The following is a 13,068-nucleotide window of genomic DNA, read 5'->3' as shown; positions in this document are numbered from 1 at the left end:
TCCTATAGGCGCGCAAAAGTTCAGTAGAAGTAATAGTCGTAATGTGATCGTTGTCGATGCTAAGTAGGAAGAAGACTTCATTCAAGAATGGTGAACATTTCGCCTGTATTTCCACTGTCTCCAAAAACTGGGGGACAATATCAGGACAGCGGAGGGGTGTGTGAGAGAAGCAACGCACCGAGAATTTGGTAGTCATGGCCGCTTTTGACTTTTGGAACGACAATTTCATGGCGAGAGACATTGATAGGAAAGCCCTGGGCCAAAGGATGGGCTGAGGAAGGGCGAGTGAGTGATAAGACAATATCATTAATCGTGGGCATACTCAGGTCGACCATGACATGACTTTTGACGAGCACGACCCTACCCACGTCGTTTGTGATGTGGGCTGGTGCATCGGACATGTCCCAGGTGACATTGTGCCGCTCTCCAACGCGCCATACGGTACCAGAACGAGGATAGGTTACTGGTGGCGAGAAAACGTCGCGTTGAGGAAGCGCCGGTGCGGCCGTGGAGACAGTGATCAAGAGAGTAAGAAAGACGGTGGCTAATGAGTTCATGCTTGAGTAGTTGCCAGAGATAGTGTCGTCGCTGGGGCTTTATAGTCGTCCAAGAGGTCAATAGTTAACCCTTGCTTCTTCGGGAGCTCCTTGACGCGAAGTTGCTATCTGTTGCATTTGCTCCGAGCTTGAAGGCTCTTTTGGCAGTTCAAACTCTTCTCTTGGAGTGCGGTATTACCACGAGGTAGTCGTTTGCATAATGCGGCTCACGTCCGTTCGTGGGTGTTGTCAGTAACCTTGTCAAGCTCAGGCCCCACGAGCACAACCCTGAAAGTAAGTGCCATCGAATTTGTGGACTGCGTATTTTTGCCGTTTGTGGATGTCTTTTCTCGGTGACATTTGAGCCGAGTCGGAAATCTGTCTACCGGAGGCGCCTCCGCTATCCAGCGGCACCGTCAACGGTCAATACTAGTGCCGGCGAGATACTGTAAGGCAGAGGTGGATCCATCTGAGAGTTGCGGTCAAAGGGTGGTTTTATCTTGATTGCCGTCCCGATTTCCCAATTTCGGAGGTCACGCTATTTGGTTTTATTTGGCCATTGCGCGTTGAGTCACAGCAGTCACAGCTCTCACCCTCGCGTGGCGTCACCATCACTGTCACACTTTCTTCAGCGCGACGACCACTATAGTGTGTGCTCACTTGTGTTTTCTGACACTACAGACTCAATACACCTCCTACAGCCAAATGGGCGGCGAACCCACCTCACTACCAACTCCCCCAAGCACTGGTCACCGCGCCAAAGAAAACCGTGCTCCGAGGTGGCATGTTAACTGGTCCCCCCAGAACCAATACCGCACATTCACCAATGACGACCTCCTTACCACCAGCGCGTCGAAGAGCACACCCTCTAAATCAATCCTAAAAAAACCTACCGAACTCCTCCTTCCCCTCATCGACGCGTCCCAGCGAGAGTCCACTCCTGAACCGTCTCGTCCCGAAACCGACCCAAACTACCTTTCGTCAGCAGTGCAAACGCTCGCCGACTCCGACGCGAGTCTCGACGACCTAATTCGAGCATATTCTGTCCTCACTGCCCGGCTTCGTGCCCACATCACCTTCAACTCGGACACCAAATGCGCACTTCTTTCGCCTCTCCGAAAGCATCGCACCGCGGTTACTGAGGCCATTATCCGTGACTTGGCGCGTTGCGCAGTGGACCCAGATACAATGGAGATGTCCGCTGAGGACATTGAAGAGGAAGAGCATATCAAGGAGCAACGGCAACCATTGCATTTACCCTCGCCCAAGAGCAGCCCGAAGAAGAAGAGGGGAACAACAGCCAAGAAGGCCAGATACGGCAGAGACCTTTGCACAACATGTCACTCTGCCTTGAAGCTTCTCGCCGTCGTGTTCACCCTCCCTGCCGTGTTCAATATCTTCAACAGTGCACCATTTCTCATTTCCATTTTTTCACGAACTGACGCGGTGTTTCAGACGCCGAGTTGAGTGCTATTCTTACGGAAGTTTTGGGCATCCCTCTCGCCGACCAACTCCCCACACCAAACTCGCGCAAGACGTATGCGCTTTCCATTTGGTTGTTGCAAACCCAACGACTTCCTCCCTCTGTCTTGGACGGCGCAGCTGATCGGATCGCACATGCAATAGGACGAGGAATTGACGGTGAACTAGGCAAAGAGGGAAAGAAGGGATCAGCTAGTGACGGTTTGAAGGTGATATCTTTTGTGCTTAACTTACTTAAATGGCGCTTACTGTGAGCATAGGCCATCCATGACCTCTGTGTTTATCAGCCAGCGATATTTGTGCCGAAATTCGAGCCGTTACTGCCATCCATGCTGACCAACCTTCTCGCTTCCACCCTTTCCCTTCGGACTCAAGCCTGCCATGCACTTGGAGGTTTCGCTCGTGGCCTTACCACACTACCGGTCTCCTCTCTCCAATCCCGCATCTCCGCCGCCGTTGTGGCACACTTAACAGCACCTCCTCCGCCGTCAAAGTCCCCCACCAAGTCCAATGAAGCGGCAATTGTACGGACTTTGCGTATAACGCTTGCTGCTACGGAGGTCCAAAACGTAGCTCAAGGTCCTGTCTGGGCACTGACAACGATTGCGGCTCTACTTGTTCTAGCGAACTCTGAAGCTTACGCTCATGATGGTGCACGCAAAGTTTTCTGCGCATTGCTTCCGCTTGCAGTCAAGCACAAGAAGAGTTCTATCCGGACTCTTGCTTGTACCGTTTGGCGATGCGCTACATGGGCCTATTGCCAACCTCTTTTGCCTGAAAGTGACGATTTCGAGCCTGAAAATAAAGGAGGGCGAAGGAAGCTTGCGAAGATTGAAGAAAGCCGCATGGAGCTTTGGACGAGACTCCTCCAGGGTATGGTAGACATGGGTGTCGGCATTTCGACCATTGCTGCTTTGCTTGCCGAAACTGAACACGACATGGAAGAAAATATCGGCCTTGCTGCTGGCATTTTGAAGTCCATGACGATCCCTGGCAAGAATAATCACCTCCCAGACGCAATTGACATTCTTGCTCGGATGGTGTCATACGAAGCACGCGAAATGCCTTGGTCTTGGGATAAACTCCTTCCTCGGGGTTTACTTTCGGCTTCGCCAGGGTTGTTGACGGCAGAGTACACCTCTCTTGAAGCACCAGTTCGAACGGTGCTCGCTCAATGTCCCGCTGTCGATGATGTTCGTCCGCTGGACCGCGAGGAGCTTGCGCAAAGCGGCACATTTGACAAACTCTTGGGTGTGTGGAAAGAGTGTATCGCGTGCATCGGTCTGCGAGACGATGAACCGGTTCTGGTCTGTCCCTCGAATGTTATGTCATGCACGGTAACTAATTGTTTCCCAGCCCAACATTGTCCACATCTGGCATCAGCTATTGAAGATACACATTTCGGCTGCAAAAGGTTCCGTTATTTTGGGAAAACTCGTTCTTCTTTGTAACCTATTTTCCAGAGAAGGACGATTCGGACACAAATGATTGCGCTGTCTTTGCGGTTGAAGCACTTGTGGAAATCTTGGACGACCACAACATCGACCTCACCATGAAGCATCGACAAGTCCCCTGCACCGATGGTCCAGAGCCTAAAAACGACATGTCAAATGCTGCATTGAAGATTAGACTCTTGCGCGCGTTGTGGGGAGCTACTCGTCAAGCGTTTGGTGCATCGCAACTCGCGGGAGCCGCAGAAAAGCTACTCTTCACTCTAATGCAGGGCGAGGATGAGTTTACTGATTGCGGAGATGTGTCGCGGACCGAGTGGGCCACATTCTGTGCTGAAGTTTCGATTGTTTGCGATCCGGACGTCATACTTCAGTTTTGGAAGTATGACGGGGCGGACAACAGCAAATGGGAGTGGACTCGGGAGATTCGGAGGACTGTTTGGCGATGCTTCGCCACGCTATGGAAGGAAGACAAGGATGGAACTTGGCCAGCTATCAATTATTTACTGGCGGTCCCGTTCAGGTTTGCGTTTTGCTTCCTTGTGGATGAGAAACTAACTAACTTGCAATTCTAGCACTCAACAAGATTGTGACCTGGAAGGAGCAGACTTGGATCTCTGGGAAGCGCTACTTGAACGGGGCATCGACAAAGCGCTTGATTATGGATTCGATGTCATTGCGGTTCTTGATCACGCAGCGTCGACCCTGGCCAGAGATCGCAGTCCAACTGCAAGCGGTGCTGCCCGTGTCGCAGATGTCTTGTTGTCGCGTCTTATTCGTGATGATGAGTTCAGGGAACTGCCCGACTCGCTTTTCGAATTGGTTAACGACATCCTTAAGTCGTGCTATCCACCCGAAAGACGTATCCGGCAACAAACACTTTGGACGATTCGAACGGTTAGCCGTACGATCGAGTTTTGCCCGATTGAATATGTTGTGGACATGCTCCGTTCACTTCAAGGTGGTTTGTGCATGTGGCTGTCGGATGAGCAGCAGGCCCTCAGTAACGAAGATTATGTCTACGACGTAGGTTCTTGCTTCGAGCAGGTGACACTCTGTTCTAATGGTCCTTTAGATGGTCAACATTTATGAGGTGTTCCTCTTGAAAATCAGGACACTTCCCAGAGAACTCGATGTACTTGCTTCAACTGCAACTATCTTTGTTGCTCCCTTCACTGGGAGGGAGAAGCACGCAACAGGTGTTGGCGCCGCCTTCCTCGACTTCTGGAAGGAGACGTATGCTTCAGATTTTCCAGAGCCAGACCAATGGCCAGAGGAAATCGAGGAGTGTCTGGCGGCTGTTGGGCTTACGTCCCGTCCCGCTACTCCAGCTCGTTCTGTTTCACCGACCCCTGCCACACCCTCGTCCAGATTTTCCGATATTTCTACACCCCCTCGTCCTCGCAAGCTCCCTTCTACTATCCACGATTCACCCGAATCACCTGTCCGCGTGTCTTATTCTCTCAGTTCTCCTTCAACACCCAAACGTACACCACTTCGCAGCGTTCCTGGCTCTCAGACCTCCCCACACAAACGCCGACGACTCGACCAAGGCGACAAGGAGAACGAGTCGCCTGTCTTTGTTGCCTCGTTCATGGATCGTTTGAGCTCTAAAAAATCGATGCCGTCTGGTGGTGAAGACCGCTCTCATAAACGGAGAAGACTGTTGGATGGTAGTGTTGAGCCCGTGGGGATTTTGATGACGCCTCGTTCTCTCTTTGGTAACGAAGATGAAGAAGAAGAGCGGGTGGTGGCGGCGAGCCTGGTTCGGCAAGAGCAAGGCCAAGACCTGCAGTCAAGCTCGCGAAGCAATAAACGCAAGAGAGCGGTCATGGAAGTCGTCATTGTGCCTCCAAAATCGTCATCTTCGACTTATAATCGGGCAAGGCAAAATAATTTGGACGTGGAGGTCCGTTCTACGGCTAAGGTTGTGCGGAGAGGCCCCTCCTTCTCCAGGAAACGGAGTCGAGAGGACTTCGATGATTCCTCTTCGGACGATCCATTCAGTGGTGCGTTATACTATGCAAGTCTTGTCGAGGATAGTAGGGCTGACTAATAAGCAGATAATCCTCACACAAAATCTTCATCAGACGACGACCCGTACCTTGGTCAAGTAACACCTTCCCATGTCGTTTCGCCCGTGATTCGGCGGAAAAGACAGGACGATCCACCGAGTAGCGACGACTCGGTGTCCTCTGGAAGCCCAGTCAAGGGTATGGTCGCCCGTCGTCTGCAGCGTGTGGGGTCTAATGGGCGTGTCGGGGTTTGCTAAGTCAGTGTATTGTTATTTTTGTAATATTTTCTTTGTTCGTTTTGCTGTTCTCGTTCTTGTATCGCCTAGCATAGATAACATAGTCATAGCAATGTGCCTCGGGAGTCGGGAGTCAACTGCGGGAGCAACTATCAAGCCGCTATAGGGTGTCGATTCTAACGGACAGTTACGGACTTTCCTTTGCGAAGGTTTAGGTTGTGGTACGGTATGCGAGGTGAAGGAGAGTATGTGGTCTTCATGGCTTTGAGTGTTGTAAAAGAATCTTCGGGGATGTCGGACATATCCGCATTGAGAGAGATACCGTTGATGGCGATTGCATCAATCGTCATTTCAAAAAAGGCGTTCACGATCCAATGCGACAGAGCAACATCTACTCTTGTTTCCTCTTCCCATGTCTGACCAGCTCCTCGACACCCCCGCGAAACACCCATGGTCCTTCTCTGGCCTTCTGGACTCGGCGTGGAATCGGATTTCCGAAGCAGCACTTAAAACTGGGTGGACGCCAGTTGCTCGAATCTCGGAGGCTGCAGTGGTCGCGTACGTGCTCTTTTCATTGAATAATCGCGTCGAAACTTGCTCTCCATAGGTTAATGCAAAATATGGACCGTGGCAGTCTGCGAGTGCTAACCTACTCGCACATATATTCTTTCCCCGCCTCTGGAAGCGAACAAGATGATACTGAGACCAAAGCCGAGTTAAGGGTGCTTAACGACGCGTTCTGGATACGGCTTGCAATGATGGGTGACCTTGGGTTTGCCGAAGCGTACATGTATTCAGACGTCGAGTGCAACGATCTGGTGTCGTTGTTCAACGCAAGCCGACGCGTCTTTTCCCAACATATCATCAACTGACGGGACACAGATCTTCCTGGCCAATAGAAAACGACTTTCAAACCTCGACTCGAAAGCGTCCTACCTCTTCACTCTGCCTCAAAAGCTGACATCATATCGTTTTCTCAACACAATTGGCAACTCACGATCTAACATATCAGGTGAGTAACTTTTTTGAGATGACGCACTTGTAATGAAGACATCACATAGCCCACTACGACATCAGCAATGAAATGTTTGCAGGTCCGTTTTTAATACCGCAAAGACGCTTCGACGCTTACCACTACTTAGGCTTCCTTTCCCCAGATATGACATGTGCGTTGAATTTTTCGTCAGACTTCAATCTCAGTCCTATTTGTAGACTCGTGTGCAATATTTGACGACTTGGACGGCGACATGAAAGACGGTGTAGAGCAAAGCGAATGGAGTGGCGGCCAGGGACTTTTGCGATTGGGATCGAAATCCACAGCCACGGCTACACCTACACTTTCTGAACCGTCGACGGACGAGTTGTACGAAGCACAAATCCGTAAACTCAGCCATATCATCAAGAAAGCCAAAATCGAGCCAGGAAACCGAGTCCTTGAGATCGGTTCGGTATGCTACTGAGGCAAAGTCATGCGACTTCTGATCGGTACCCACAGGGATGGGGCTCAATGGCCATTCTTATTGCTCAAACCGTACAAGACACGACAATCGACACTCTGACGCTTTCCGTGCAGCAGCAAACACTGGCGCGTGAAAGGATTGCTGCGGCGGGACTCACTGACCGTATCAATGTGCACTTGATGGACTATCGCAACATGCCCGCCGACTGGCATGGCGCCTTCGACCGGGTTATCAGCATCGAGATGATTGAAGCCGTCGGTCAGGAATTTCTAGTCAAGTACTGGGAAGTAGTCGACTGGGCATTAAAATTGGAGGGAGGAATCGGTTGTGTACAAGTCATAACAATTCCTGAAGCTCGTCAGTGTCGTTCTACCGTGCTCGGCTTGAATATTGATCATTGTCCATAGGTTTTGATCGCTACATTCGTGAAATCGACTTCATTCGGAAATGGGTATGTTCTCGTTCCTCTACGTGCGATTCCTAGAAGATTAATCTACTCTCCAGAGTATGCTTTCGTTTTCAAATGCAGTTCTCTTGCCTAATCCGCATGACCAGTTTTCCCTGGCGGGTTCCTTCCAACACTCACTCTGCTTCTACAATCCATGAAAGATGGATCTTTCGGGCGTCTTACTGTGGACGGTGTTTCTAACATCGGTCCCCACTAGTGAGATCCCTCTAGCCATCAGCCATTTGATGACTCTGATCTTCAATCAAAATCAGCGCACGTACTCTGCGTGAATGGCGCCGACGTTTCCTCTACGCCTTCGACAGCACTATTGTGCCTGCGCTCAGAAGAGAGTATCCCGATGTCATGAATGGCCCTCGGGGCAAGCAAGAAATCGAAGTGTTCAAACGCAAATGGATATATTACTAGTGCGTGGGCCGCTTTCTGCGTGAACGGAGGACTGACAGAGGGTTCAGTTGCTATTGTGAAGTGGGGTTCACCTCCCGCACACTAGCAGGTTCGTCATGATTGTTTTCTTTTTCACCTGTTCGCTTACTCCAGCTCGTTTCAAGATCACATCATTACTTTTACCCGCGAAGGGTCTACTGACTATGGGTGCACAGTTTTTGAGTGAACAAAACGCGCAGTTTTAAACTTATTTATGTATTTGTAGCCACTTATAGATTATTTAGATTTTAGAGGACCTCATTAACCTAAACACTAGTGATACAGCATGGGTGTAGTAAAGCTACATATTAGGACCGAGTACAACTTACTCTCAACGCCTCTTCTTTCTAGTTTTCTTCACCTTCTTCTGCGCGGTCTCCAACCGCTCATTAACAGCAGCACCAATCTGATTTACCCATCGATTGTAAACTAGTAGCTCGTCCACGCCTGTCTGAGAGTGTGCCCCGACAACAGCTTCGTAGGCTCGCTCGAGGGCATCGTCTACACCGCTTGTCTGGTTGCGGCGAAGGGGAGGCGGGTCGTGTGGGGTATGCGGCGTAGGTTCCGTAGCGCTTCGCTGAGGCCGCCTTTCAACAGTGTCAGCTATCACTGCAGAATAGTCTGAGTCAATGAAAACGGTGCCTATGTGGCGACTCACCCTCCGATGGTTGACGGGCCTCAAAACTGACTTCATCGGCCAGAGACTCCTGGACTAAGCGCACATCCGACATCGATAAGCTAGCCTCCCAGCTCCCGTAATCCTCCTCTTCTTCCTTCACGACAGGTGTCGATGCTGGTCGGGAACGAAAAGAAGGCGCAGGTGTCGGCAGGGAGTTCTCCATCTGCCACTGCTGCGACCTCCTCAACTCCGCATAAGTCGGAACCTCCACGCAATCGATGAAGAATCGTGGTGACTCGTTATTAGCCCTACTCGCCATTTGCTGTGACGCGGCAGGTTCACTTCGTGCATGTGGGGAGAGCCTCAAGTATTGTCTTCGACTTGTGGGTTCTGAGAATGATTCCCCCGCAACTCTTGAAGGTCCAGCAATAATAGGATCAGGTGAATGCACGAGCTTGCGGCGCTTTGTGGGAGATACGATAGCTGGGCAATGTTCATCAACTCAAAATAAAATGAATAAGAGATACTGACAAGGAGTAGCAAGTGGGCGTTTCCTTCGCCAAGGGCTCGCCCGCTGTGATGAAGAGACAGACATTTCCCCAAATGAGGAGACCGGGCTCCGGGGTCGTGATGGCTTTCCGACACGCAGACCAGATGGTTGTATTAGGATATCATGGTTGTCATAGAGGCTGAGTGGTTTCGCAGCGGAAGCAGCAGGATAATAAAAGTTGGTACGAAGTCGTGGAGGCGTAGGAGTACGGACTGGGCTCGTCGGTGGTGGGGAGGATTGCATGTGAGGAGGGGACGAAACTGGAGGGGACACCCATCGAGCGTTGGACGAATTTACAAGTTGCTCTTCTGATGGTACTGGCCGAACAGTCTCCTTATCGTCGTCTTCGCTCTCTGCACTGGGCTGGATCCTAACTAACCCAATCGTATCGTTGACCGCAGGATGGTGCGATGCATCAGCAAAGTAATCCTGTGATTCTACAGGAAGTCTCGTTTGTGACTCCACGAGAAAAGGTTGCTGGGAGTCGAATGCAATTTGATCCTCCTTGTACAGTTGTTAGATTCTGCTCTATTACTCCGAAACTAGACTCACCATTTGTGAATGGGGTTCCAACGAAAGCCCTCTAGCAAGACTGCCCCCAAACACGTCAGTAAATGCCTTGAGACATGTCTTCAAGCCTGAGGGATAGCCTGCTATGAGATCATCGCGTCCATGATATGTTGCAGCCCAAAATTTCTCGAATCCATCGGGATCGGCTAATGTCTCCAGTAAAGGAGATATTAGACGAAGAGTATCAAGGGTCGGATCCACTTTTGCGAGCTCATTGAGTGGATTGGTGAAGAAAGCATTAACCTGAGAGGTATAAGATATACAAAAGAACGCAAGTGCTCGGAACACACCACTTGGCTTTGAGCTGAGTCATCTAGAATTTGGTCTTCGTCTCTCAGCCATCGGCACATGGGTTGAATGAGATTGGAAACCAACGGAACCAACAGATTAACCGGACAAGACGTGAAGAAGTCTCGGACAAGACGGATAAGCTGAAGGGCGCTTGATGTCACAGAGCGTGAAGAATAGAGGGTATCAAGTAGATGGACGACAATGTTCAGAATATCGATCGGAAGTTCAGTCCGCTCTTCAAAGTCGAAGAATGAGATGAGGGTGGCAAATTGGTTGAGCGAGGGAAGGAATCTAGAACAAATCTCAATTTCGAAGTCTTTGGGTCAAATAAACGGATACCACCTTCGCCAGTCACCGACCTGCAAGATAACATGCTCGACAACGGTAGAAACTTGAACACCGGGGCTGACTGTGACTGCAGTCCGAAGAAGTGTTTCCCATTGATCGTCTTGCTCTTTCGACAACGACCAGACCCTGCAAGCGATCAGTAACGTCAAAGGGACAACCAGATACACAAACCCAAGCGGGGCGCTAAGCAGATGAGCCAGGTCCTGCCAGTCAACACTACTACTTCCCTGTCCCGCCGATGCCACTGAGGCCGACCAAAGCTGCTGCTGGATTCCTGTTGGCATCGTTTGATCATCAACCGCTGTGATGATATCACTGATGTTAGGGTTGCCGACGGCCATCAAAGCGGAGCACATTTGAGCCCATTCCGATTTGACCTCCGCGTCCGTCAAGGTGAATCGATGTTTGACAATCGCACCAAGCACCGTCTGCGAAGCCCATGCAAGTCGGTTAACTTCGAAGGCGTTACACAACCCACGCCACATCTTGCTGAGGAGCTGAAGACATGCAACCTCAGTGATCGGATCTGCAGGTAAATCGTCGAGGAAAGACTGCATCAGCGCAGTGAACTTCGCGTTTCCAGAGAAGCCTTCGGTTGGAGTAAAATGCATGTGACCCTGCGTTATTTCGGTGGGCATTAGTAGGAGGGTTTGCCAACCATGTAGAATCAAATTTTCCGTATACTCAGTGAGTGAAAGGTGAGGAGGGCTCAGTTTTACATCATCCAGCTGGTGAGTCATGAGCAACAAGACTGCCCTTCGCCACATATTGGCAAGATCATCCCAATGAGCAAGCACCTCTTCCTCGGCAAGTTGACGAATGTGGAGAATATCGCATCGAGGTATTAATCGGGTTAATTCGATCACCTTTCGCCGACTTGGATGGAGCAGAGTGCCATCAAATAATGCGGGCGAAAGAAGGGAGAAGGACGGAAGAGCACATCCTGGAGGAACATATAGCAATCTTGTGACCACCGCAATACCTGTCGCCTGCATTTTTTGTTCCCCACTGGTGAGCATATCCTCCACAATCTCCAAAACCTTTGGAACGGAATCTGAGCTGTTCGCTTTGGATTCAGCTCCAAGGAGCGTAGAGATGAACGCGAAAGGGATATCACTTCGAATCTCCTGTTTGACGAGCTTGAAAGCCGCTTCCCTCGTATCAGAAACAGGAAGATGAGAGAACACCCATATGAGGCATTTCCACACGTGAGGGTGAAGGCCGATGACGATGTTTTGCTTGTGGCTCAGTACGGCGCGGAGAGATTCGCACGTCAATTTGAGGATTGCCGGGTTGGAAAAAAACGATTCTTTCAGGATGACAACAACGCAAGCCAAAAGTTGCACAACCCAAAACGGACTGATGGCAGGATGTGATGGGTTGCTGGTGGCCAGCCCCTGATTGATTAGGTTTTGAAGCTGAGCTTGGATTCTCATATTAGGGCCTCTTGATGATTGCATGGTGAGGAAGTCCACAAGGGATTTGTTGAGGACTGTCTGTGATCGACTCGATGTGCGAGTGTCTAGTGTCGCGAGTGCAAATCGACCCAAAGCATTTACAGCCTGCAGACGAACGTTCAGTCCATCGACAACAAGCTTCTCCAAGATGGGAATAAAGAGGCTGGATAGCGAACCCAAGAAAGTGACAGGGTCTTGCTGCAATAACTTGGAGCACGCCTATGTCTAATATTAAACCGAGGCCTGAACGAAAGAGATATCAAAACCTTGATCACTTCTGCTTTGGGTATTTCTTTCCTTGCTTGACCGTCGAAGCTCAATGGGTTGTCGAATGCTCGCTTCAAAAATGATGCGAGTGGTTGGTTGAGAGGATTGAGCACCACTGGTGGCAGATTCTGAGCTGATATTGTCCAAACAATGAACGTCCAAGTGCGAATAGCCGTAGAATTAGGAAGGGCTAATGACGTGCCCAGAATGATCAGTTCCTCCAATATAGAGCGCAGGTCATCCGCTGCAATGAAGTCAAGTCATTTGTCGTGAAATGCGAAAGATACCCACTTGAGAATAAGGAGAAAAGTGGCACGAAAGCGAAAATCTCAGACACAAAACGAAGGACATGTTGTTCAAGTTCTGCATTGTCACGTAGGAGACGGAGCTCGTCAGCGTCCTTCTGGAGAGAAGTCTCGAGAGGACTCCACGACGCATACGAGGAATCGAATGGTTGCTCCCGAGAACGTTTCAGATCTCGTTTGAGTGCGAAACTGAGTTGGGATGAGCACTCCTTGAGTGGAAGCAAGGCGGGAGGGTTGAGATTGGGTAGATCAAGGAGAGGCCGTATTTGTGTCCTGATTCTGTTTGAAAGAGTGCTGTATGCTTCAATGAGGTCGTGCACTGATATGTGGTCGCCTTCAAGCCCTCCATACGCGAGGATGGTCGTGATAGGTGAGATAAAGTACACCGTCGAAGTTAATGGACCATCATATGGATCAGAGGACAGGTCGTTCGGGTGTGGCATAAAGGCGGAGGGAATAGTGGTTGTCAGATGGATGGGTTGCAGTGGTTGAGACGGGAGTTTAAACTGAGGTCGAGGTTTGTGCGACTCAGAAGGCTGTAGCTTGACCGGATGGTTTTCCTTCTGAACAATCGCCTTCATGACGCTTG

At 50.3% G+C, this 13,068-nt stretch overlaps 4 protein-coding genes across 4 annotated transcripts; 2 read left to right on the top strand and 2 right to left on the bottom strand.

The window, feature by feature from the left end:
• Positions 1-77: 77 nt before the first annotated feature.
• MIND_00836400 (uncharacterized protein) lies at positions 78-557 on the bottom strand (the record flags this gene model as incomplete). Its single annotated transcript, XM_037365030.1, has 2 exons — positions 78-127; positions 179-557. 2 exons carry the CDS (start codon positions 555-557, stop codon positions 78-80), a joined length of 429 nt encoding a protein of 142 aa, XP_037218272.1.
• A 684-nt stretch (positions 558-1,241) lies between these two features.
• Positions 1,242-5,741, top strand: MIND_00836300 (uncharacterized protein; the record flags this gene model as incomplete). The annotated part of the gene is made up of 8 exons (XM_037365029.1): positions 1,242-1,941; positions 1,992-2,227; positions 2,279-3,325; positions 3,375-3,432; positions 3,482-3,992; positions 4,045-4,495; positions 4,545-5,478; positions 5,533-5,741. 8 exons carry the CDS (start codon positions 1,242-1,244, stop codon positions 5,739-5,741), a joined length of 4,146 nt encoding a protein of 1,381 aa, XP_037218271.1.
• A 391-nt stretch (positions 5,742-6,132) lies between these two features.
• On the top strand, positions 6,133-8,259 carry MIND_00836200 (uncharacterized protein; the record flags this gene model as incomplete). The annotated part of the gene is made up of 13 exons (XM_037365028.1): positions 6,133-6,278; positions 6,328-6,553; positions 6,603-6,732; positions 6,782-6,814; positions 6,863-6,886; positions 6,933-7,168; positions 7,216-7,537; positions 7,588-7,631; positions 7,685-7,748; positions 7,790-7,844; positions 7,901-8,053; positions 8,102-8,142; positions 8,198-8,259. The coding sequence occupies 13 exons, from the start codon at positions 6,133-6,135 to the stop codon at positions 8,257-8,259; spliced, it is 1,536 nt and encodes a 511-aa protein (XP_037218270.1).
• Positions 8,260-8,403: 144 nt separating this feature from the next.
• Positions 8,404-13,060, bottom strand: MIND_00836100 (GLOBIN domain-containing protein; the record flags this gene model as incomplete). Its single annotated transcript, XM_037365027.1, has 9 exons — positions 8,404-8,681; positions 8,731-9,174; positions 9,223-9,745; positions 9,794-10,054; positions 10,102-10,393; positions 10,445-10,576; positions 10,622-12,126; positions 12,174-12,418; positions 12,466-13,060. 9 exons carry the CDS (start codon positions 13,058-13,060, stop codon positions 8,404-8,406), a joined length of 4,275 nt encoding a protein of 1,424 aa, XP_037218269.1.
• Positions 13,061-13,068: the final 8 nt, after the last annotated feature.

Source organism: Mycena indigotica (assembly GCF_014461135.1).
Source record: "Mycena indigotica strain 171206Taipei chromosome Unknown Mind.scaff0007, whole genome shotgun sequence".
In the NCBI taxonomy this organism is placed as follows: Eukaryota; Fungi; Basidiomycota; class Agaricomycetes; order Agaricales; family Mycenaceae; genus Mycena; species Mycena indigotica.
This window is presented reverse-complemented; position numbering and strand designations above follow the sequence as displayed.